The sequence below is a fragment of the Halichoerus grypus genome, chromosome 5, assembly GCF_964656455.1.
Source record: "Halichoerus grypus chromosome 5, mHalGry1.hap1.1, whole genome shotgun sequence".
NCBI lineage: Eukaryota > Metazoa > Chordata > Mammalia > Carnivora > Phocidae > Halichoerus > Halichoerus grypus.
In genome coordinates, this window is record NC_135716.1 from 3,533,242 (window position 1) to 3,558,671 (window position 25,430).

General features: G+C 50.4%; 1 protein-coding gene across 10 annotated transcripts in view; it reads left to right on the forward strand.

Moving 5' to 3' along the window:
* Positions 1-25,430, forward strand: part of TRAPPC9 (trafficking protein particle complex subunit 9) — a 582,880-nt gene that overhangs the window by 123,811 nt on the left and 433,639 nt on the right. For all 10 annotated transcript variants that reach the window (XM_078071955.1, XM_078071953.1, XM_078071956.1 and 7 more), the window contains 3 exons: positions 7,469-7,595; positions 17,674-17,819; positions 24,929-25,014. In XM_078071955.1, coding sequence (XP_077928081.1) covers positions 7,469-7,595; positions 17,674-17,819; positions 24,929-25,014 — 359 coding nt within the window. The remainder of the gene's footprint in view (positions 1-7,468; positions 7,596-17,673; positions 17,820-24,928; positions 25,015-25,430) is intronic.

The window sequence follows — 25,430 nt, forward strand, 5'->3', positions numbered from 1 at the left end:
CATGACCTCAGTGTTTCCCAGAATGTTGTCCTTGGGCCCTCCAGTATTCTGTTGTCACCTGTACGCTCTACTCTCGGGTGATTTTCAGGGCTCCCAGGACCCTCCGTTCTTCCAGCGCACTTGCCTTGTCACCATCCAGCTGTCTTGGGTCTCTTCGTCCTCCTGGGTGGCTCCTCCGTACTGTAGACTCGGCGTGTCTGAAGCACTCTGTTGGGGTGCTGTGGTCGCTGGCCTCTGAGCTCCAGCATCTCCGTTCCACTTGGCGTCTCTGTGGTGCACCCAGCCCCACGGCCCCTGCGCCCTGGGCCAGCCGCCCCACCACCCTGCCAGCGCCCATGTCCGCTCGCTCAGCCAAGTCTCTTGGCTCCTAAATAGCGAGGAGACTTGCTGGACTGTGGCGCCCTTGCTCACGCCCACAGGACTCTGTGTCCCAGGGCCCACGTCACACCTGGCACGCACTATTATCATCGTTATGGTTTTCATTGATTTGTTTTGATCATGGTAAGGTACACATGACATAAAATTTACTATTTTCACTATTTTAAGTGTATAATTCAGTGGCACTGAGTACATGACACTGTTGCGCGGTCACCATCACCGTGCGTTTCTAGGACTCTGTCTTCTCAAACAGCAGCTCTGTCCCCATTAAATACTAACTCCCATCCTGCACCCCCAGCCCCTGGTAGCCTCTGCCCTGCTCTGTCTGTGTGAACGGGACAGCTCCCGGGCCCTCCTAGGAGTGGGCTCATGCGGTCGTTGGCCCTCTGTGACGGGCCCTCACCGAGCACGTGCCCTAAGGCTCATCCGTGCTGTAGCAGGGTCAGGATGGCCTTCCCTTCTTAAGGCTGAATGCTGTTCCCTTTTATGTACAGACCACACTTTATTTATTCGTTCACAGATGGACACGTGGCTTGTATCCACCTTTTGGCCTCTGTGATTCATGTTGGCGTGCACACAGCATGCGAGTGTCTGTTTGAGCCCCTGTTCTCACTTCTTTTGGGTGTCCGCCCAGAAGGGGGATTGGTGGCTCACACGTAACTCCGAGGAACTGCCCTATTGTGATCCTCAGGGGCTGTCCCATTTTACCCACTCCCACGGTCACGTGGTTGCCTTTTGCGTCACTCTGTCACATTGCCTTGTATGACGAAAAGAGAAAATAAGTAATGCACATTTCAAAGTCGTTGTTTATGACGTGTATGGCCGCAGAGCAATGGCATGCTCGTCCACAGCTCCGAGCTGGAAGCTGGGCCGGGGCCTCCGCTGGGTGGGCGGTGGGGGCCTGCCTGGTTCAGCACAGCCTGAGTTGGGGTGGGGGTGGGGGTGGGAAGGTCCAGCTGCCCGGTTCCTAGTGTCCCTGAGGACTTGCATGTTATGTCTTTCAACATGGGCTATATCGCTGATAAAGACGACCTGTCATCTCTATCTTCAGTTTATTTAGAAACGAGGTGGGCAAAAGGGGCCTGTTTATTGGGAACCCATAAGAGATCTCAGCATCATAATGTTGAAAGATCAATAATATTAATCTTAGGAAAGCAATTCTAAGGCGAAGTGTGGTTCTTAGTTCTGTAAGTGGAGGCATCAGAATCGATTCTAAAAGTGTAATTTCAGGGCGCCTGGGTGGCTCAGTCGTTGAGCGTCTGCCTTCGGCTCAGGTCATGGCCCCAGGGTCCTGGGATTGAGCCCCGCATCAGGCTCCCTGCTCAGCGGGAAGCCTGCTTCTCCCTCTCCAGCTCCCCCTGCTTGTGTTCCCTCTCTCGCTGTGTCTCTCTCTGTCAAAAAATAAATAAAATCTTTAAAAAAAAAGTGTAATTTCAGATTGTATTGGGCCACACCTGTACTTTTTTCCTCTGTATTCTCTTATTCTTCCTTAGTTTTTTTCTTTCATATTTGGAAGAAAAGATGTGCTTATTTCTCTTCTTCTTTTTTTTCTGTTGCCAGCAAAGCAAGGTTTACTGTGTGATAGTAAAGTGATAGTACAAAGCTCCTGAAGAGGGAGGGGACCCAAGAGGGTGGCCCCCCTTTTTTTTTTTTGCTTTTCTCTTCTTTCATTCTACCTATTTAGAGTATCGTAACTGACTTAATTCAGACACGGTTGTCTCAGATTATCACTTTACAGGGAACACGAAGCGCTGAACGGTGAGATTGTGCTGTCCTGGCTTTTATGCCAGTGACAACTCTTGAAACGGCACATGGCCTGTGGCTTCTTTTTATGGTCAAAAGTTTGGGCAATCAGATCTTCCTCTCGTATAAGAAACAATATAGTTAGGTGGCAACTTTCTTTACAAACGTTCTCTTTGCATGATTTCTTTAATTTCTGGGGTGGAAAATAACTCTCAAGGGCATTAGGTGCTCTAGCTTGGCTCAAATAATTGTTGGGTGTTCTGATCCAGATTGGACAAGATTTATAGTGATGTTATGGGCTGAATGTTTATGTTCCCCCTCCTAAGTCATATGTGAAAGCCCTAACCACCCCAAGGTGATTTGGAGGTGAGGGCTTTGGGAGGTGATCAGGTGTACATTAGATCTTGAGGGTGGGACCCTGAAGGTGGGATGAACGCCCTAGGGGAAGAGGAAGCGACATGAGAGCTCTTTCTGTCTACGCACACGTGCGCCGAGGAAGGCCTTGTGAGGGCACCGTGGGAAGGTGCGTATGCTGCATACCAGGACGTGGGCTCTCACTAGGGGCACCCAGCCTCCAGAACTGTGAGAAACACGTGCTTATGGTGTAAGTCAGCCCGTTTATGGCATTTTGTTGTGGCAGCCAGAGCAGACTACGGCAATTGATTTTTAGTGAAATAAGTGAAGGAAGGAGTCATCACTTCCCTCTGACCAAATCATATGCTTATGGGAATGTTCGGATCTATCACAAGCTTCATTCCAGCTTGGCTTGTGGAACACGGGTTAGTACCACTGTGGCCTTGAGCTCTTCCGTGTTTGTTGTCCTGACACTGGGTTTCTGTGGTCAGACCTGATCTGTGGGGACAGGAAGACTCGGTCAACTCGGATCGGAACTCCAACCTTGTTCTTCTCTTGAGCAAATCATTTCACCTCCCCAAACTCATTCAGTATTTTTGCTTTGAGACGTTTTCAAACATAAAGGTACAAAGAATAATAAAATGAATTCCCATTATCAGTCACTGGAGTCAATGGTTAGCAAGATTTCTATACATTTACTTCATCTCTTGCTTTTTTTATTTGCTGAATTATTTTAAAGAAAACCCCAAGATATCATTTCATTTCATGCCTTCGTTCCTTAGTATGCATTACTAAAAAAAGGACATTTTCCTATATGACCACAGTGTTAATATTACACTTAAAAATTAGTAAGTCATTTTGGTAGCATTTCATATCAATCCACAATCACATTTCCCAGCTTGTTGCCGAGCTAGCGTTTATCACCTTCAGGAGGGGGATAATGATACTCCCCACCCCCTTTCTCGCCTCTGAGCATCTCTACTTTCCTTCCCCAGACAGGAAGCCTTCCTTGTCTGCCTGGCAAACCTGGGTCCATCCCTGTCCCTGCAGCAAACGTCAGTCTCTGAGGGTCCTGTCTCACAGAGAGGGGACACACGTGGGAGGCATGTGAAATATTTGGCAGTCGTTGTCCTGCAAAGCCAGGGTCACCCTCCCCCCCTGCAGCCAGAGCCGTTTACTCCTTGGCTCTTTCCCTGCAGAGTCCCTGTGCTGCCCGCATCCGTCACCCCTTCTGACGTTTTCCCTTAGTCTGTTCCCTCTCACACGTGCCTTAGGCAGCTTCTCTGCCAGGTTTTCTTCTGTGCATACAGCTCACGATGATATATTAGTGTTCCTTCTATGTCCTTACTCTTTTCCTCCCCCCCGCACTGTGGGCCTCGGACATCAGATTTCTTCAGTCGCCATATGTCCTTATTCTTGCCATTCTTTCCCCGCAACAGCAAAACCTCCAAGGACTGTCCTATGTGTCTGCTTCCGGGGTCCGGTGGCCCTTGACAAAGACCAGTGTTGTTTCTTCCTTATGAAGCCTTCTTGGCCAAATCAGGTTTCCCGCGTGCTCTTCTCCCAGACTCTGACCCTGCTTCTGTGAAGCCACTTACGAGGAGTTGTAACGTTCTGTTTTGACATTGTGTTCTCTTTCCACGTGGGACGCCCAAAGCGCCGAGCCCGCGTTGCTTCTGCGTCAGGGGAGCTCAGTACACTGTCCTGAGGCTGTTGTCGCCGGCTCCGGGGCTGCTAGTCTGCACCGTGTGCACAGAGAACGTGTGTTCATTTTGTTCTTTTATTTTACTCTTTTTTGGGGGGGGTGGGGAGAGGAAGAGGTGGGGGAGGGGCAGAGAGAGGGGGAGAATCTCATGCAGGCTCCACACTGAATCAAAGCTCGATCTCACGACCCTGAGATCATGACCTGAGCCGAAATCAAGAGTTGGACGCTCAATCGACTGAGCCACCCAGACGCCCCTTTTTTATTTTACTCTTGAACAAAGAATGATTCTGTGCTACCTTTTTGAAGAAATAAGGTCAGCCAACCAACAGACACATAGATCCTTTAACACCTTCTGTCTTCTGAGCACTCTTGACAAGTTAGGAACAAAAAAGATGACAAGACTCTCCCTTTAAGGAAATTGTAGCCCAATAAACTATTTTTAGCTGCTACACCTTAAACAAAATTTAAAGGAAAAATCAGTTACTATCTCACCACTTCAAAAAATTTTGTAAGTTGACCCTTTTGTCAAGGTCTAGAGAGACAGAATCTAGTAGCAATGAGCACCCCGGCCTCCAGATTCTGATCTCTAAACACTATTTCACACTAGAAGATTCTAGGTCTGGGGCTGAAAATGAGCTAGAAGGAGCAAGCCTTTGATGAATAATGGGGCCTTATCTAAAGGACACAGGATTCAACATGAAGGGGCTCCCACTGGACAAAGATGGGACAGTTTGACCATCAAGAAAGAGTATGATGGCAGTCAATTGAAATACCAAATATATAAAAATCCACCAGTTTGCAATGATTCTAAGTCATGTATAAGTCTCTGGTCATTGTTGGAGGTAGTTTTCTACTCCAGGAAATACGGGGAAAGTCTGTTCGCTAACCCTCTTTACTCTATCATCTGTGTCTCAGGGTAGCCAATTGGTTGATGAGGAAAAAAACCCTTCCTTATAGACAAATTCTGGGTTTCAGGTACAGAGAAATTAAAGAATTACAAAATCACCATTTTGTCATCCTTGATAAAATAACAAATCTGGGCAACAATGTATAGCAGAAGCTCAAATCCACGAGGAAAAAGGTCGATGGGACCTTTCCAGTGGGTGGGCCACACCAGCAATCGCCCAGGAGCATTTTACTCTGGAAACCGTACTATCGTGACCTGAGCTGAGAAGCAGCCTGAGTTCCTGTGCCCGGCAGAAGCTCCAGAAAGCGTAGGCGCTCTGGATGGCAGTGTGATGAGAAGGGTAGGAGCAGGAGAATGTGCTGATAATCGTCTCAGGAGCTGAGTACATCCCCGCATCTCCTCCCCGGCTCCTGGAGCAGGTGGCTTTCCACCTCGGCAGCAGATTAGCATTTCACCCGCCGGAGAATAAGGAGAAGGGTGATCTGGCTGGAGCCCCCTGGCGCAGCTGGCAGGGAGGGCCCCACTAACGTCAAGGATATTGAGCTGTGCACCTTCTCCCCCAGCTTCTGCAGAGCCCCGACGACGCCCGCAGCAGGTTCATCCCCCACGTGGAGAATGAGCAGACCCAAAGGAGGGGCCCGAACACAAAGGCCGGGGCTTCCCTGGCGAGCTGGCCCAGCAGGAGGAGCGGCGGCCGCTGTGCCTCCCTGCTGGCACTCACGGCGTACCCCGTCTTCTCTGCGGACAAGCCAGTCTGTAGCTAAGCCAAGGAACCTGCTAGCCTCGCAGGTGGCACTGAGCTTCGCAAGGAGATTCGTTTCCATCTTCACTTTAGTGAAGTGAGAGGGCGTAATTCGACTTAATAGGACACCTGGACCGGGAGCACTGCACAGAACATCAGGCGGCTTAGGTCATTTGCACGCTGTCGGCTGGAGCCCTTCAGGAGATTCATCATCTGTACATCGAAGACGATGTCAGTATTTAAAGAATTTTGTTCATCTTGCGGATGAGCATTACTGTGTCGTATCCAGGATTAATTCTGGTTGCTTTCACGCCCTCATGTTCCCCCGAGAATGACGTTCAGACGCAGGAGATGCCTGTGGCCACCGCTTATCAGTTCAAATGTGTGTCCTGCCTGGATATTTGTTATTGCTGCTCCCGGTCTTCGAGGAGCGCTGGCCTCACTTTGCAGGCTTTGCCCGTTCTCTGGCGACTCTGTCGTGTTTCTCCCAGTTCTCGCCATCTCACTGCACGCCGTGTGCTCGTCTGCAGTTGCTGCTTTTTAGAGCTTTGCCTCTCTCCATCCCTAGTAGTTTCTTTAGAGGCAACCGTTGGCTCAGAGAGGTTGAGTGACTTCCCCTAAGGCAGTCACACCTCCCAAAGGAGGGACTGAGCCAATCCCTATGAACCTGGGTCTGACTCCACTGCCCCAGGCCTCACCGGGTGGGAGTGCTGTGTCCCTCTGTGACCATGGTCCCCAAGCCCTCCACCTTTCCCCGCAGGCCATGGCTGAGAAAATAGAGGTCAGATGGTGTGAACTCCCTGTCCCACCCTGTCCCCAGTCCCTGCTTCTCTTCATTCTTCTGAAGGGATCAGTGAGAAGACCACGGGCGTAGGGCCAACACAAGATCTTGGAGAAGCCCTTTAACTCAGCTTGGTCTCAGCCTTCCCGTTTGCAGACAGGGCATCGAAATGCTCGTCTTCTTGAGTAATTATGCGTCTTGGGGTGTGGAACGTGCTCTTGAGCTCTAGAGTGTTACGAAGTCTGCGAGCACGTGTTTAGAGCATGTCGTGGACGATAAGCAAGCATTTTCTGGTTCCTCTTCCCCTTCCTCCTAGTGAAGGGATGGGGATGGGGCAGAGCAAAACAGTCCGATCTCACAAAGCTCTGTTTTTGTACCAAAAATGTTGACATGTAATTATTCCCTTAAATATCTGTTATGTAGATGGACTGTAAACTCCTTGGGGACAGGGCCTGGCATTTTGCTTGGTACCTAATAATTTGTGGAAAAATATTTGTCAGGTAATAAAATATACCGATTCACCAGTCCTGCCTGCCCAATGACTTTCTTGGAATTTGGTAAGGATTTATTCTCTTGGGAAATGAAATCTTCTATAAGACAGGAACTTAACTTCCTTTTTTCCTGTGTACCTCTAAAATGGAGCAGTTGCTAGTGATTATTTAAGTAAAGTGACTAAAGCTGCTGCTTTTTGTTTCTTGTGATCAATGCCCCTTTATTTCTGTCGAAGATTGGACTCAAAGGACTGTCATGGATTGGGTTAAGAATTTTATTTTGCTCAAACCCCTCACCCCCCAAAAAACGCCCAAGCCCCCTAGGTTTTGTTAATTAACTTTTTTTTTTTTTTTAATTTCTCTTCAGAAAAGAAAGATGTGACTCAGAGTCTAGAGAACTACACATGCAAATGTCCTGGGACAATGGAGCTCCTCACTCTCCCAGGCGGCCCCACCCTGCCTCCAGTGCCCTTCACCAAACTTCCCATTGTCAGGTAAGGCGGGCCTGCCTGCGTGCAGATCGGGCCCTTCACTGCCAGCATTTTCTACAGATCTTTACAAGACTTTCCTTTTTTTAAAAAAGATGTTATTTATTTATTTATTTATTTAGGGTGGGATAGGTTGCGGGAGGGGCAGAGGGAGAGAGAATCTCAGGCAGGCTCCACGCCCAGCTCAGAGCCTGACACGGGGCTGGATCTCACAACCCGGAGATCGTGACCTGAGCTGAAACCAAGAGTCGGACACTTAACGGATTGGGCCCCCAGGGCGCCCCAAGAGCTTCCACTTTGGGTTGGCTGGGTGTCTGGTCCTTATGTCATTAAGCTCCCCAGCAGCACCAGGCGGTGTGGGTGTCGTTAGATGAGAGTCGGGCCAGGGCCATTGCCGCCCTGCCGTCGTCATGTGCCTGTCAGGAGGCAGAGTCAGGTGCAAACCCTGGGGTGCCTGGTTCCAGAGCCCGCGCCGTGACCTCTGCTGTGATGACACGGGCCTGACCGTGCCTCTCGTACTGACAAGCTTCCGGTGCTTGCCCGCAGTCTCAGGCCCCTGCAGCCCGGGAGTGGGCGTAGCTGCTCGCGTATCCTGTGGTGCCGTTGCTGAGGCTCTGCTCCCTCCGGGACTCATCCTTCCTCCTCCCCGTTGTGATCTGTGCACGCTCATGCTCTCAGACTCATTCCAGGCCCCATTTTTAGGAAGCTTTCCCGATACTTCCTCCTGCTGTCCACCATCTGCTCTTGGGTAGAAGGGGCCTTGGATTCCCAGAGCACCTGCTGCTGACCTCTCTCCCAGTATCTGCCACCGTGTCCAGTCCCTCTGCACAGCTCACAGGGCTGGAGAGACTGAGGGCCCTTTGGCACATGCAAAGTGCGTACTTAAAAAGGGTTTATGAGCTAATCTCATGGAATGATTTTAGAATTTCTGAAAGATTTGTTTGAACACTGAAAAGAAGCAGTGGACATTCGACATTTTGCCGTCCACAGAAGTGCTGTGACTGTAGGATACCACGTGATGAAGATGTGACCATCTCTGAAGCACTCCCGGCTCGGCCGTTTCTCCCAAGTTTCGCTCGGCATTGCAATACGGCCGGGAGGGCCTACAGAGTTACTGAACAAGTCGCTTAACCCCCCTGGGCGTCCGTTTCCTTAAGAAGTTTTAAAACCCATGGCATTAGGTTATTAGGAAAAGAACATGTCAAAGTCTGTGGTGCCGTGCTTGGTAACTGCGGGTTTGCTCTCTCCTTGCCTCTCCCTGGAGGCAGGCATAGCAGTGCCACGCGAAATGGTTTTGTTGCCAAGGTGAGGATTGTGTGCCCCTGAGAGGTGGGACAGAAAGGGTCCCTATGCACAGAAGTCCCTAGCAGGCTACCCTTGAATTTTAAGATGTCCTGATGGGCACGCATGGAGTAGTTTATCAGGCACAGTTGGCAAGCTGCCCCATCCCAAAGCCTAGGCCGTGGCCTGAAGAGGTGCTCTTGCTACTCCTTGGAATTTCTCAGAGCAGACCTGCAGCCCCCGGCGTGGAGGGCCCCCGAGGAAGTGTGCTGTAGTTTTGTTTTGCACTCTGCTTCCTCCTGGCTCATCCAAACTCAGGAAGTCAGGGTCCTTGCTGGGCCTTTCTGCGTGTAAGACTTCAAGTAGAATGTATTTGATTTGTGATTAAGTGTATGGTACAAATTTTTTAAATTAAAATCTAGGAAAGCCTTTCTTAATAATTTTTCATCTTCATCATGACCTGGATCATTCTTAAGTTTAGGCAGCCTTGCATAGTAGAACATCCTGAACCTAACAGAACGTTCTAGGATTTTGATGCTGCATCTAGAGCCCCAGGCTGTCAGGACTTTTGTCAGTGGAGCTGGGTGGGTTGGTCCAGGCAGGTTATTGGGACTGAGGAGGAAAAGCGCCTGTCCTCCACACAGAGACCCCAGAAGGGGACGGGCTGTGTCACGGACGCAGCCCTGGATGGAAGTTAGAAACTTTGGGTTTATTCTTCACTAGCGTGTGGCCTGGGTTCTGTGAGCTTCAGTTTCCTAATCTTTAAAATGGGCTTAAAAATTGCTCCTCATGGGGCTATTGGTTTTGTTTTAGTTGAGCTGATGCATGTAAAAGCGTGGAACACAGTGGCTGGTATATCCTGAGCACTCCATAAATCTCAGTTTTCTCTTGGAGATATTTTACACCTACATTTTCATTATTATTATTATTGTTGTTGTTATTATTTAGAGAGAGAGAGAGAGAGAGAGAGAGCACGTGTGTACAAGCGGAGTGGGGAGGGGCAGAGGGAGAGAGAGAATCCCAAGCAGATTCCACGTCCAGCTTGGAGCCCGCGTTGGGGCTCGATTCCACTGTGAGATCGTGACCTGAGCTGAAGTCAAGAGTCAGAGGCTTAACCTACTGAGCCACCCAGGCGCCCCAGTACACCTAAATTTTCAAACAGTGCATTGATTGAAAAAATACTGTGATGTTAACATTTTAATCCCTTAAGCTGCCTACAAACATAACAACAGATTGGGTAGAAGCATAATAGTCTAACTTTTTGGCAAATACTATTAAATCTGCGGTGACCAGTTTTTTGGCATTGTATTTCTTTCACTGTCAGGGTCTGTGTGGCCTGTATTGGACTGTTTAAGAAAAACTGGTTTTATGTGCTACCCACCTTGTGTAAACATGTTCTAAAGGTTCTTGGAGACTTTCAGCTACAGAAATAAGCCCTCTTTGTCCCAGTGACTCACTGATTGCATCACTCATGCCTGATCTCATTAAAAACTAGAACTATAAACTGCACGTGATCAGGTGTAGGAAGCCTCGTGGATGGGATTTTTACCCCATGGTAACATTAGCACCACTGGCAAAGTGTAAGGAAATGCCTTTGGAAGATATGGAAAATCAGCGTATCTCACCGTCCGCTCCGCTCCCTGTTGCTCGTAGAACAGAACCCCACGTGCTTGCCTTGCACGGCTTACAAGGCCACCTGTGGCCTGCTCTGTCCCAGATTTAATGTGAGCTCCTCTTCCTCTGGTCCTACCAGTGCCACATACCTTGCAGAAGCACTTCGAGTCCCAAAGTGTGTGACAGAGTTTTATTCCTTTGTTCTGGCTTCATCTTCTGCTTGAAATGTCTCCGCTGCCCTGACTCTGCCTATTGTTACTTAGTCATCTTTCAAGATTTAGTTCAAGGATTGACTCCCCCATCTTTTCCTAACGCCACTGGATAGAAATAGGTACAGCTTCCGTATACATTGCAAATTACCTCGGCTGCAATTTGGCTGTGGATAAAGGGGCCAGAGCTCGCTCTCTCCTTCAAGGGTGGTCACAGTGAGAAGGCGCTGCCTGTGAATGAGGAGGAGGGCCCTCACCAAGGACCCAAGCGTGCTGGCGCCCCAATCTTGGACCTCTGGCCTCCGGAGCTGCGAGAAGGAAATGTTTGCTGTTCAAGGCCCCCGTCTTTGGTATTCTGTCATAGCAGCCCGGGCTGACCAAGACGAGCACTCTGATGGCCTGGATTGTCCCAGCCATACAGTGGGGAGTGTGTTACGTTGTGGGTGGTCTGCATATCCATCAGGCATGAGTGTGATTTCTCAGGAGCGAGCTCTCGACGGGAGTTAGGCAGCAGAGAACTCGGAGCTGCACTGTCGTGTGCAAAAGCAAACAGAGGTGGAGGGTGTTCTGGGATGCCGACTAAAGCTGGCAGACCCACGTGACTGCTGGTCAGTACTCGGAGCGCGGCAGGCGCTCGGAGAGTCTGTGCGCTCTGGTTAGCATATGGGATTGCCGCCCTCCTACAAAATCAGCCTTCCTCGTTTCTCTCTGGAGAGGGCCGATGCAGCACTGTGGACTAGGACAGTGTTCCAAGGACTTGTGCCTGGAAACATGGACTTTATCAGTTTAATTAAAAAAAAAATCCCAACCAGGCATTGGAAGAAAGAGCTCAGCAATATGTACATTTGAGGACTATGCTTCTGATAAGCGTCACAGAATGAGTTGGTGGGAAATGCCCGCAGCCATGCGTAAGTGACCAGACCTGCTGTGTAGAATTGTCGGACACAGGTTACTCTGATGTTCGCGATGCCTCCTGGCTACGGCTGTGGCTTTAGAAGAAGTGACTGGAGCCATTGCTCCTGTTGAGGACTTTCCTAGTTTTGGACAGTGAAACCGTCTCATCAGCTTACAGGAAGACACCTACCTGCTCTGTGGGCGTGGGAGCATGACCTGGGCTCACCCAGAAATGGTTTAAAGTAATGATGATGCAAGTTAACAAAAAAAAGGGGGGGGGCAAAATACATCCCTGCTGTAATTCTGTTCTAAAATTCAATGAGTCAGATATTTATTGAGTGCCTGAGATGTGCTTGGCCCAATGGTGAACGCTGGGGCTTCAGTCCTGGTCAAGCAAGGGCCAGATTCACACCAGATGGTCAAGCAGGAGGCTGCCAAACCCATATCCAGTTCCTGCTGGCCAGAGCAAGCGCATAGAAGTCCCATTAAGACTAGAAGCCATCTTATATTCCTTCTAGAACTCTCCATAAAATGGTAACGTACACAAAAGCAAGTAACAGTCATGGAGACTATTCACACATAGCAAGTTGTGAATTACTAAAGAAGAAATGGTAGTAAAGCTAAAATGCCATTTACAGTGAACCAGTGGGGCTTTCCGGAGGGGTGGACTGGAGGCAGGCTGGAGGGCGTTTGCTGGTTGTTTTTTGATGAGCTAACATTGAGCTCCTTCAGTCTGGCAAAGAGCTCTGGAGTTAGTGAGGGTATTTTATTTTATTTTATTTTATTTATTTATTTTTTTAAAGATTTTGTTTATTTATTTGACAGAGAGAGACACAGTGAGAGAGGGAACACAAGCAGGGGGAATGGGAGAGGGAGAAGCAGGCTTCCCGCAGAGCAGGGAGCCCAATGTGGGGCTCGATCCCAGGACCCTGGGACCACGACCTGAGCCAAAGGCAGACGCTTAACGACTGAGCCGCCAAGGGTATTTTAATTGATAAGGACCAAACCCTTCAGTCAGAATGATCTTTGAGTGGCTTTGGTGCTTTTAAAACGTAATGATTTAGTTATTTATTTTTAGAGAGGGAGCCCACATGTGCACGAGCAGGGGGAGGGGCAGAGGGAGAGGGAAAGAGATAATCCTCAAGCAGTCACCCTGCTGAGCATAGAGCTGACGCAGGACCCTGAGATCACGACCTGAGCCGAAACCAAGAGCTGGATGCTCAACCGACTGAGCCACCCAGGTGCCCCAAAGATTTTATTTTTACGTGATCTCTACACACCACGTGGGGCTCAAACTCATGACTGGAGATCAAGAGTTGTACGCTGTACCGACTGAGCCAGCGAAGCACCCCTAAAACTTAAACTTTTAAGTTATATTATTTGAGGCAGGATTACAGATATTTATTCAAAAAAGGGCTTAGAAGGCCATGATAGTCGGGGGGTTTTCTTGGTTGATGAAACAGGACAGTCAGCCTCCCAGATCCCAGTCCAGGTGGGGCTCCCACGACCTCATCAGGTGCAATGTTGTCCAGAATCTTCCCTCACGTTCGTGTGATTGCCATGCCTGCAACCTCCCTGATGGAGCTCACACTAGAGCTTCATGGGGATCGTGAGAAGCGTGTGGTCCATTCAGGAGTGAGAGTGGGGCGCTCACTGACCTGGTGGTGTGTGCGCCCTTTCCAGCCATGTCTGTCGCGCCTGGCCAAGTGTGGGGCACATGTGGCCATTTGAGTCACGGCCCATCTGTGCAGAGATACGCGGTGGGCTCTTAGATATGCTTCTGCTATGAAGAAGGTAGAGGGATTCAAAACCAAGTGAGGGAAGGTAAGCCGCTTTCCCCAACACTCCCGTCGTCCGTGTGTGTTGGCTCAGGATCCCAGCCAGTGCCCTGCAGGGCCCCACTCGGTCCCCATCAGCCACAGTGAGCTGAGCACAGCCGGCCTTTGACATGGCGGCAGTTTTCAAACGGAATCTCTACTTACAAGCCCTGCTTTGGACACTTGACCCCTGGAACTCTGCTTTCCTGTTGGCAGCTTCATAGACTAAATGTGGTCTTACTGGTTCTGCTAAAGGGGCTATGTGTCCTGTAGGTCAAGTGCCTTGAGTGATTGTTTTTCCCATAGGATACATTTTATAAGAAGATATTTGATGCTAAGTTTCAAGTTATGCATGAACCCTGTGGCCACTGTTGGGTTACTTTTCTGGCTGACCATATCCTTAGAATTCCTTTGCATGTTTTAAGAGCCTTTTGTGTGATCTGGAATTTCTGTGCTGGTATAGATGAATCCTGTAGAAATACAGATGACATCACATTTTTAGGTAGTGATGGTGGCATGTCATAGAAACCTATTTATGTTCCAAGAAAACAGACTCATTTTACACATGAATAAACTCTAAGGCTCAGATAGACTGTGCCTGGTCCAAGGCTCAATAGCCTGCTTGTAGCAGGGTTGGGACCAAACCTTCGTTTCTTTATACCAGTCCAGAGTTAGAGTCTTTGCACCAGGGGCTTTGCTGTCTGTCTGTAAACAAGTGTTGGTTTAAGGAGGGGAAGAGAAAGGCTTCTGCAGCCTGCTCGGTGTGAGGCGCTGTTATAGGTGCTTTATGTATCTTAGCTTGCTTCATCCTCAAAGTAGTCTGCCACAGTTTGAACATGCCACTTCAGATACTCCTCCTTCTTTGCCTGAGTTTGGAATCAATAGGAACAAAGGCCTGTCTCAGACAGATGGAAGATCTGGTGAACAGCATGGCTCAGGTCTGGCCAGATGATGTTACCCGAGTGTCTAGCAGAGCTGGGTAGGACTCTACGCCTCTTTTGGAGGGCCAGACCCCTTTCATTCTATGTGGACAGGATGATAGAAAGTGCCCCTGCAGGCAGGCGGGCCCCAAGAGAAGGGGTTGAGCATTGCACACCCTGGTTCTCCTTCCAAATTGGCCCCCTCCCTTAAGAGGAGTGAGGGAGGGGCACGGTGAGGTCAGGACTATTCCTCTGAGGACGTCCTTCCCATGGCAGCATGGAACTAGGGAAAGGAGGTGTCCTCTTTCCCCACAGCATTATCAGGTAGCTGGTGTTTTTCCAGTTTTATAGGTGGAAAGGTTGAGGTGCAGGGAGGTGAAGTAGTCTGTGCCAGTTGAATAGTGGGTAGGTCCTTCAGATGGTAGTCAGGGTCTGCACACCACCTAAATTTGCTTCTCAGGCAGACTGAGAATTACCTGCAGGGGAACGCCTCTGGACTGGGTGTGCATGGACATGAGACCCACACCAGGTGTGCCATCTCGGCCAGCTTTACAGTTTGCTCATCTTAGTCCCCGTGCAGTGCACAGGTATTTTTTGCATGCTTGCAAATGGCTAGGGTTTGCAACTGTTAGTAATAAACTGCTTAGGCTTGAGTTTATAATTTTGAACGATTTGGAAGCTGAGTTAGAAATTCAACTCTTGGAGGTGCCTGGATGGCTCAGTCGGTTGAACGGCCGGCTCTTGATTTTGGCCTGGGTCATAATCTCAGGGTTGTGAGATGAGTCAAGCTCTGTGCTCAGCAGGGAGTCTGTTTGGGATTCTCTCTCACTCTGCCCCTCCTCCCCACTTGAGTGCGCTTGCTCTCTCGGGTAAATGAATAACTCTTTAAAAAAAAATTCCAGGGAGGGGGCACCTGGGTGGCTCAGTTGGTTAAGCGTCTGCCTTCAGCTTGGTTCATGATCCCAGGGTCCTGGGATGGAGCCCCAAAGTCGGGCTTCCTGTTCAGCAGGGCGGGGGAGCCTGCTTCCCCTTCTCCTGCTCCCCCTGCTTGTGCACATGCTCTCTCTCTCTCTCAAATAAATAAATAAATAAAATCTTTGAAAAAATAAAAATAAAAAATTCAACTTTTGGGAGTTTATTCATTCAATATTTACTGAGGTATCTATTAAAGTATTGTACCAGGCACTGGATGCCCGGGTGCCCCTGTCCTGGAGAGCTCACAGCTAAAGTGAAACAGATAAGAAATTTTAAGTGATTCTGATCCTGTATGAATAAAGCTTAGCGGAAGGGTGCATGCAGAGACAAGGGAGTCAGAGCACGTGTACAAGGTACAGTCCTGGGCTTCGAGGACTTGGTCTGCTCCCTTGGATTATTGTGGGAAACGGACGGGGTCATGCGTGTGGCCGTCAGTGACGGTCCAGGGAGGGTACGTGGGGAGTTGTGAGCAACTGCTGGGTGCCGTAGGGGTATGTGTGCATAGGACAGGACTGCACTAGGTATCGGAGATCCCTTCCAGCTGAGAAAGCAGTGCTTTGTGGACTCTCTAAGGGGGTCTTTGTTAGTCAGTGTCGGTTAGCCTGTGCTGTGGTAATAATTCTAATCCTGACATCTGAGAAAGCTTAACCCTTACAACAAGGGTTTACGTCTCCCTCACATGAAATTCAGTGCAATCGGGCAGTTTCCCAGGGCAGGTGACCTCTGGGGCTACTCAGTGCTCCAGAGTCTGCATCCATCTCTGCCCCACCTTGCCAATATCTGGCCTCCAGGATCACCCTGCGGTGGAGGGAAGAGAGCTGGAGGCCGGTGCACTGCTTCAAAGTGCTTTGTCTCGAGGGTGGGTGACATCCCGTTGTATGTATGTACCATAAAGATACTGAGCATTGCTCCCCATCGGGGAGGTGTATGTGGAAACCATGATGAGCTACCACCTCGCACCTGTTATGGTGACTGTCATCAGGAAGATGGGGGGAGGAGGATGGGGACCTCATGCAGTGCTGGTGGGAGTCAGATCAGTCCGGCCACTGTGGAGGTTCCTCAGAACATTAACAACAGAGCTACCCTATGATCCCGCAATCCTACCTCTTGGGTATGTATCCAAAGGGAATGAAAACAGGGTCTCGAAGAGATGTCTGCACCGCGTGTTTATCACAGCATCATTCACGATGGCGAAGACTTGGAAACAACCCAATGCCCGTCAACAGATGAATGGATAAAAAATGTATGAAAAGGGGTGCCTGGCTGCTTAGTAGGCGGAGCATGTGACTCTTGATCTTGGGGTTGTGAGTTTGAGCCCCACGTTGGGTGTAGAGATTACTTAAAAAAAAAATCTTAAAAAAAAAAAGTGAAAAAAGGCATCTTAAAGGAGCTGAAAGGAAAGTAAAATGAAAAGCAAACAAAGGGCTCAGTCCCAGGAGGACATGCATGACCCCCCTTACAGCCCACTGGCCTTACCTTCCTGCGAGGAGACTGCACACACACAGGGCAGGAGCACTGGCAGGGTCACTGCCGGGCCACCCCGTGTCCCCACCTCAGAACATTTCAGGTCCTAACCCTGTTTGCCTCGCTGGTCATGGGAGGGGGTCACAGGTTTAAGAGCATAGTCTCTCCTGCTGTCACCAGCTTCCAGCCCGGCAGTTTGGACAACTTGTTGTCTCTGTGGTGTCAGTTTCTGATGGATGACGTGGAGGCGTTAGTAATAGAAGCCAAGCTAGGAGGGTGGTTGGGATGTTTTGTTGAGGACAGGGGCCTGGGTGTGCTCAGGCTGCGCAGATTGGCGAGTCCCAAATAAACGGGAGCTACCCGATCCCAGTGTGAGTGGCGATGAGTTCACGTCTGCGGCTGGGAGAGCAGTGTAAGCACAGGCTGTGCTGAGCGGGGGGTCAGCCTTGCTCTTCATGATGCACACGGCGCGATTAACCTCTGGCCCTTCCAGTCCCCTGCTCTCCTGTGGGCTGGGGGCATGCCCGCCAGGAGGGAGAAGAGAACTGGCCTTGCCGAGCAGTAGGTCCCGAGCCCTGACGTGACCGCTCGCAGTAGTGTGTGAGGGAGGACCCTGGGTGCGTTCTGTAGGCGAGGAGCCCGAGGGTGGGAGAAGGCAAGGCACCCACGGGCATACAGCTGGATTTCGGCCTGGTCCTCGTGGCCGCTGGAGCCGGCGGGGGGAGCGGCTGCTGCCCGGGATGGCCCCGAGTGACCACGTGCACTGATCTCCTGCTCTTCCTGCCGAGCTGGAGTGCTTTTCCCTCTGCTCTGGGATGTCCTGTTTCCGACACGTGGGATTTGGTAGTATTTACGTTGAAACCGAGCTAACAAGGCAGTTGAAGTATTTTTGTTCCATTTGAAACACTAGGCGTGTGAAGCTGTTGAACCTTCCTGCCAGCCTCCGGCCACAGAAAATGAAGAGCTTGTTGGGTCAGAACGTGTCGACCAAGAGCCCGTTCATCTACTCACCAATTATTGCGCACAACCGTGGAGAAGAGCGGAACAAGAAAATAGGTAGGTGCGTTCCTCCTGACTTTCGGGCTGTGCCCTGCCGCCTGGCCTCCAGCGGCTTTTCCAGATTCCGGTTCCTTCATGCGTGTCTGCACGGGCTCCATCTCAGTTTATGCAGTTTGCTGCCATTGTCAAAACTCTGGCCCTAAATCTGATTTTTTAAAATCAATTTCATCAAAGGTGAGTCTGTGGAAGTTCTAGAAACCAGAAGACCTCTGTTATCAGGACTGAAGCAAACAACAGGAAAGGGATCGTCGGAGCCCAGAGTGACCTCGGGATCATCCGAGATCAGAGGGTGACTTGCGCTCAGACCTGCCTGGGGGATAGGGACGGTGCATGCCGTTCTCTGTTGGCCCACGCAGCCCTGGCTTTGTTTGCCTGGGGGCTGAGGATGTCAATTCTGAGGGGTCTGGGGGCTCAGCAGGGACAGGTGGAGCCATGTTTCAGGGTAGGGCAGGAGCCAGAACGCATTCTTGAGAATCTCTAGTGCGCTTTTCCGTGTGCCAAGCTCCCCACTGGGTCCCAGCCCTGCCTGCTCCCCTCCTCCCTCGCAGCAGACCCAGGGCTCGTGCGCCACCCTCTCTGTCTTCCCAACGCCTGGCCCAGCAGTGGGCCTCGTTCTTTGCCAGCTCCCTCTTCCTTGGGCCCCTGACATTTTGGATAATGGTGCTGATTACTGCCAGACATGAGCCTATGTGTCACAGTGTCAAAGCGAAGGGGTCAAGAGGCCTGTCCTGGTGGGTACTTGCCGATTCTCCCTGAGGAGTTTCAACACAAGACCTGAGAAGCTTTTGCTCTCTGCTTTTGAAGTGCAGGGCTTTCTTCTCCTGTTTCATTTCTACTCATAATCCCTGCACCATGAATATAGCAAAAAGGCAGCCTGACTTGAGGAGGCCCTACTTCCTAGGGTATAGGTGCCCTTCTGCCCTGGCGGTACCACCGACCCCCACAGCGTGGACCTCGGCCCTCCGTGGCCTGGCCTGCTGTGCAGTACCCTGCCTGCGTCTCTGTTCTCCTCCTGCCTCTCTTACCTACCCCTGCTCCTCAGACCCAGCCGCACGGGTCTGCTCTTGGACCAGAACGGTCTTGGTGCTCGCTCGCCCTCTGCTGAGGCTCATCCCCGGACCATCCCCAGAGAGGATGCTCCTCCCAGCACTCCGTGCCTTCGAGGCCCAGTTCTCTTTATAGCACCTACGTCCACATGCGTGCTTCTGTTTCCCCTCCCTCCATTTGCTCCCCGCTGTACCGACAGCTGCTATTATAAGATTGTTGCACAGATGTGGGGAGGAATGGGTAGGTATTATGAACCCCATTTTACAGATAAGGAAACTGAGATTCAGGGAGTTCAAATGACTTGCTCAAGAACTCAGAGCAGGCCTTGGCTCATGATGCATTTCATGCTCATTGGCCGGCACCACGGGGCCCAAGGCCAGAGGGATAGTGTGAACGTTATGCATGTCACGTGGTCTCAGTGAAGAGTTCCTACATGAATACCAGCACTCGAAATCCTTAACATCTGGAAGCATTCACAATTAGTAAGTTATCTGAACACCTTACAAACAAAATATTTCCTGAGTGAGGAGGTTGTTTCCAGGACAGAGGGCATGACTGGGATAGGAGCACTAAACCGACCCCAAGCTGCTCTCTTGTAATGGCCAACAGTCCTTATTCACACTGTGCTTCATCCGAGGGTGTCACAGTTTAGCTCAGTGTTCTTGGAGCAAGGATGGCTTTCTCCTGCGTGCAGGGCACACATGGAAGGGGCCCGAGTGAGACACAGCACGCAGTCCCTGCTCTGCACAGGGTTTCCAGGTCAGTGTGGGCAGCGGGCGGGGCAGAAGCACACGAGGAGTGGGATGTCAAGACGAGATGTAGGTCAAGTTGTCTAAAACTATAGAACTGTCACCAGCAGGACCTGCTGGCTTACCTGCTGAGCTTGGACGGACAGTAAGCGCTGGTCCAGCGGGAGCGGGGACACCCCCGACTTTGGAAGGCGCCCCGGAGGCTCCCTTGATGGTGAGGTTGTCTCTGGAGGAGCAAGGGGTGGCTCGGGGGGCTCTGCGTGTTCATTATTTAAAACAAGAAGGCAAGAGAGGAAGAAATATGGAAACACGTCCTTGAAAAATAGCATCGGATTGTAAGTTCTGTTACGTTTCTGAAATTAGGAGCCCCAAGTGTATAGCATACTGCACTACAGCGTGTGTGTGTGTGTGTCCGCGCACGCATGTGTCTGCGTGTGCGCGCACGTGTCTGTCTGCGTGTGTGCGCACGCGCGTCTGTGCGTGAGTGTGCACGCGTGTCTATCTGCGTGTGCGCACGCGCGTCTGTGCGTGAGTGTGCACGCGTGTCTGCGTGAGTGCACGCGTGTGTCTATCTGCGTGTGCGCACGCGCGTCTGTGCGTGACTGTGCACGTGTGTCTGCGTGAGTGTGCACGCGTGTGTCTATCTGCGTGTGCGCACGCGCGTCTGTGCGTGAGTGTGCGCGCGTGTCTATCTGCGTGAGTGTGCACGCGTGTCTATCTGCGTGTGTGCATGCACGTGTCTGTGCGTGTGCGCACGCGCGTGTGTCTGTGCGTGTGTGCGCACGTGTGTCTCTCCATTGGCTCAGTCTTTCATCCGGCAGGAAGCTCCCCTTGAGTTTCTCCGTGGCTCTGTGGTTCTTATGGCGACAAGGCCGTCGCGAGGTGTAGGTCGAAGGTGGAGGGAAGTATTCAGCAGTACTTCCAAGTAGTAAGTACAAGTAAGTGGACCCATAAACAAAATAATGGCTAGTTCTAATTAGTGCCATTAAATAAGCGAAGATGGGCCAAAGTGGAGAAAAACAACCTCTTCTGCGGCGTGGAACCCTTGCCTTTCCTTGACTTCAAATATATTTAATATATTTCAAACGATGAGACTTTGAGCTTTCTCTGACAGTGTTGGAATGTTTTCCATCTGCGTCCTGGAAGACGATTTTGCTTGTATGCCCTTGCATCCGTGGTACGGGCACGAGATCCCCCTGCCGTGGGTCAGGCATTGTAAGGGGCACAAAACCAGTCCACACAGATGGTTACCGGCGGTCAGATACTGCCCCTCGGTCCTCTGACCCCTCCTGCTGTTCTCACTGTGCTGCTTGGGCTAAAAAGCCTGAAAACGACATTTCCCGATGCTGTTGGGGCAGCCACGGAGGCCCTCGCCTGGGGCGAAGGTGCGGGAAGGCGGAGGCCGGTCTGCTCCCAGGGGCCCCCGCTGCTGATGCTGCAGTGCCGGGCGATGTGGCTCTGCTCGAGTTGGTGATGGCAGCCGTGGCAGCCTTGGCTGGGGTGGCCGTGGCGGCGGCCCCATCTCGTGGTCCAGCAGCACCCAGCATCTGATAAGGTGCGAGTAAGAGCCAGTAAATGTTCATTAACATGAATGAGTGACCAGCTAGTTGCAAGTGTCTCCTGGTTGTTAGGGGAGAGAGGCCTGACCAAGTAGCGGTTTGTGGTGAAAGTTTGTCTTTGACATTCTTGTTTCAGTCTGTTGATTTTGAGATGGCTCACCCTCCTGCCCCCGGGGCCCCTGCTCTGGAGGACAAGCTTAAGAGGACTGGAAGCAGGGTAGCTGGGTGGGCATCGTGGCAGACTGGGGAGGGCCAGGGGGCTCCTGGACCTGCTGCAGTGGACGTTCCCGTGAGCAGGGCCTGTCTTCCCATGGGAACCCTCTTTTGACCTCTTTGGAGGTGGAAGACTTGGGTCCTTTTCCAGTCTCTCTCTTACTGGCTCTTGGTGGTGGGCAAATCACTCTGGGCAGACCTAGACTCAACATCAAGTTGAAGCTTATCTCCTTTGGGCCGGCTGGGAGTTTCTGGCTGTTCTTTCTGGTCTCATTGGGGTTGGCCATAAGCTTTCTCCCCTAAAGAATGTTTTTAGGAAACTTTCACCCCTTTTGTTTAGAGAAACTTCCGGAGATTATTTGGGAGACTGGAGGTCTGAGACTCCTTCTCAGGATCAGCTACATGATTTGTGGGGCCCCTTTTCAGAAATTATGAAGACTTTGGAGCCTGTGACAGCAGAACATTAACCCTCCCCCCACCAAGCCTGGGCCTCTGTGGCTACAGCTCCAACCGCCCCCATCCCCGCTAGAGCCAGTCCTGCATCTTCAGTTTTTCCTCTCCAATCTTAAATTGTTGAGGCTTCTTTTTATGAAAGTAATGCCCTGCACTTGTTGCAGAGGGCTTAAACAAACATCATCCAGTGATTTGCATAACTGCATGATCCTCCAGGCATTATATCCCCAATTGACAAATGAGAAAATTAAGACTGAGCTGAATATAAATGACCTGCCCTTGGTCAGACAGCTAGTAAGTGCACAGCTCAGTCTCCAGCCAAGGTTTCGACTCGAAGCTCAGGGATTTCTTTCTTTGTAATATGGCTCCTCATCACAGTGAGAAGCCCCTGCTCATCTGGGCTGAGGATAAATTCAGCGGATGATGCAAGATTTTTTCTGAAATATAACAGAAGCCTCGGCCAAAATGCATGTTATTTGTTGAATACCCACGGGTAGGAAAATGTAATTTATATTCTGTGGCTTCTAATATGTTTTCCACAGTATTCTCATCAGTGAAGACCTGCCTGGAGGTTTGAAGAATCACATGTCTTTAACCTAAAATTCCAATCTCTATAAATGAATCTTTGTGTATAATTGGGGGAGTTATCATCACAGCAGGGGGCGTGGAGCGTTTGAGAAGAAGCAGCCCCTGGGGGCGGTTTCTGAGACCATCAGCACTCTAACTGGGACTAACTTACCCGTCTCTCTGTCTCCTTGTCGCCAGCATCGCCACTGGCTCAGTTCAGCTCTGGGCATACGTAGGTCCTGAGCTCGAGCGCAGCGGGTGAAGCCTTTTCTGTCATTTATGCTAGGACTTTGTGACCTGGCCAGGCTCTGTGCCGAGGTCGAGGTCAGTGTTGAGGTCAAGGTGACCTGCACAGGCAGTGGGCTACAGCCTGGCCCTGCCGCCTCCCATTTGCCACCTCAGACAAGATCCCGTTTGCCCGAGTACAGAAAGAGGACAAGAGACACTAACGCAGAGGGTTCTTCTGAGGGTCAGGGGAGGTAATATTCCTAAAGGACCTGGCAGCTGTGGAAAGAAGGTTCTGAATAGCAGTTGTGTGCACTGTCCTAGGTGCTGGGGATGCAGCGAGAAATCACAGGTGCTTCCTACTGGGCAGGTCCCTCCAATGTTGTAGAAAGAGTGTTGTGTGGCTCAAAGTGGGGAGGACCTGATGCTGGGCAGGTGTTGAATAGCCACCCACTGCTGTTCTTCTATGGTTTCTGGGATAGAATCTCGAGGAAGGGCCTCCCCTGTGTGATCTAACACACTGAGGCTTGGAGAGGAGGTGGTCTTCTTTCAGACAAAAATAATCACGTGATCAGTGATGTAATCAGCGATTTATCTTAGATATACCCTCAGTAGAGTAGGATGATGCAAGTATAAATGGTTCCTTTCAGAACCCCAGGAAAATGAGTTTTTAAATGTTGATTTTTTTGACCATGACAGAGAAAACAAATAGTTCCTTAGCTGCCAGGCAGAGCAACCTGTTAAAACAAGTGATATTTTCTTCGGTTGTGTGAAGGGGCTGGGGGCTACTGCTGGAGTCAGTGTGGGCTCAAAGATGCTGCTGAAGGGCCAGGTCTAGGCGCAGTGTGCTCTAGAGAATGGCTTCTGGGAGCCTGCCCTGGGGCTTTCTCCTGGCTGAGGGTCTGGGAAACCCCGTAAGGAGGGGTGGGAGGAAGGAGGGAGGAGGCTGGGCTTGAGTCTCTGTGGCCCCACACTAGCTCTGTGATTCCCAGGCACATGTGTTAACTCGTTTGGACCTTGAGTGTCCACCCTGTAACAGTGGGGATTACAGTGCCTGTCTCACGAGGTGGTGATGAAGAGTAATGAGATAAACTGCTTCAAAGTGCCTCACGCTGGACAGTGCCCAGCACAAGTTAATTGATTTTGAAGTTCCTTGTGATTTGCCTAACAGGGTGTCTTAAAGGAAGTAGAGGGCCGTGGAAGTGGAGGTAGGCACTGCTTTAGTTTTCTCTTGTTTTGTAACAAATTACTACAAGCTTAGCAACTTAAAACAACACAGGCTTATTTTCTCACTGTTTCTGTGGGTCAGGAGTCATGTGTTCGCTTGGTCCACTGCTCAGGGTCTCACAGGCTGAAATCCAGGTGTCACGCGGGGCCGTGCCCTCATCTGGAGGCTCGACTAGGGAAGGATCTGCGTCAGGTTCCCTCAGGTTGTTCTTCATTCACTTCCTGTGGTTGTACCCCTGAGGCCCTGCTCTCTTGCTGGCTGTCAGCCAGGACCCTCCCAGCTCATGGAGGCCCTCTCCCATCCTCGCCACTATGGCCTCCTCCATACACCCACTCATACTTTGAATCTTTTCACTAAGGAGGGGTGTGGGCCCCATAAGGGCCCACCTGATTAGATCAGCCCACTCCCAGGACAATCTCCTATTGATTAACTCAAAGCCAAGTGATTGGGGTCCTTTTTACAAAATCCCCTCACCTTTGTTATAGAACATAATCCAATCACCATATTCACACTTGGGGAGAGGGTTACACAGGGCATGTACACCAGGGCCGGGGGTCTCGAGGTCCTCTCTGAATTCTGCCTTCGGTAGGTGTTGGACTGCAGCTGACCTGGGAGTGACCAAGGAGGAGACGCCACCATCTTCTCTCACATTCTTAAGGAGGGGACAGGGGAGTCATTCTCTGTGCCACTTAAAGTTGACTGCTGCACTGTCCTCCTAAGTACCAGCCTCTGGACCAGTGAAGGTCTGTGTGACTTACGGGTCCGTATTAGGAACGGCAGTGTCTGGGTTGATTTCAGTTTTGTAAAGTTGCATTTGACACACTGGCATGAATTCAGCCGCTAAAGATGGCGAGAAGCATCCATTACAAAGCATCCAAGTGGCAGTGATGACTTGCTTTGTTTTAGAGAAGGCTACAGTTACACTAGCTTTATTTTCATCTAAGGATGATCATAATGCTCACTGCTTCACTGGAAAAATAAATTGCCAGAGGAGTAATCTGAAACCATGTGAAACATGCAGAAACACCAACTAATGCATAGATTATTTTGTGTGTGCATTTCTAGATTTCCAGTGGGTTCAAGGAGATGTGTGTGAAGTTCAGCTGATGGTATACAACCCAATGCCATTTGAACTCCGAGTTGAAAACATGGTATGTATCACCAGTCACCAACTTGCCATGAAACTAAGTTTTTACTTAATATTTGGGGCACATATCCTATGATATATGTCTGTTTTTATATTTGTTTTGCCGAAGATTATAAGGTTTCTGTGAAGGAAGACCACGTCTTGTCATTCTTGTGTCTTTAGTGCTCTGTGCTCAATGTTTGAATCAGTGAACAGACCCCTCTGATTTGAACACACAAGTGTAGTTGATTGGATGTGAGATTTGAAATAATCATGTTGAAATTTACATGAGAGTAGCACAGGTTACAAAGTGTATGTTCTGTTGGCTACTTTATTGCTACAAGATGATAAGACGATCAAGGCCTGAGGGAAGAGCAAGGTCTGTACAGTAGGAGAATGAATTATCGCACCACCAGTGGGAGCTTTCTCTCAGGTTTGACA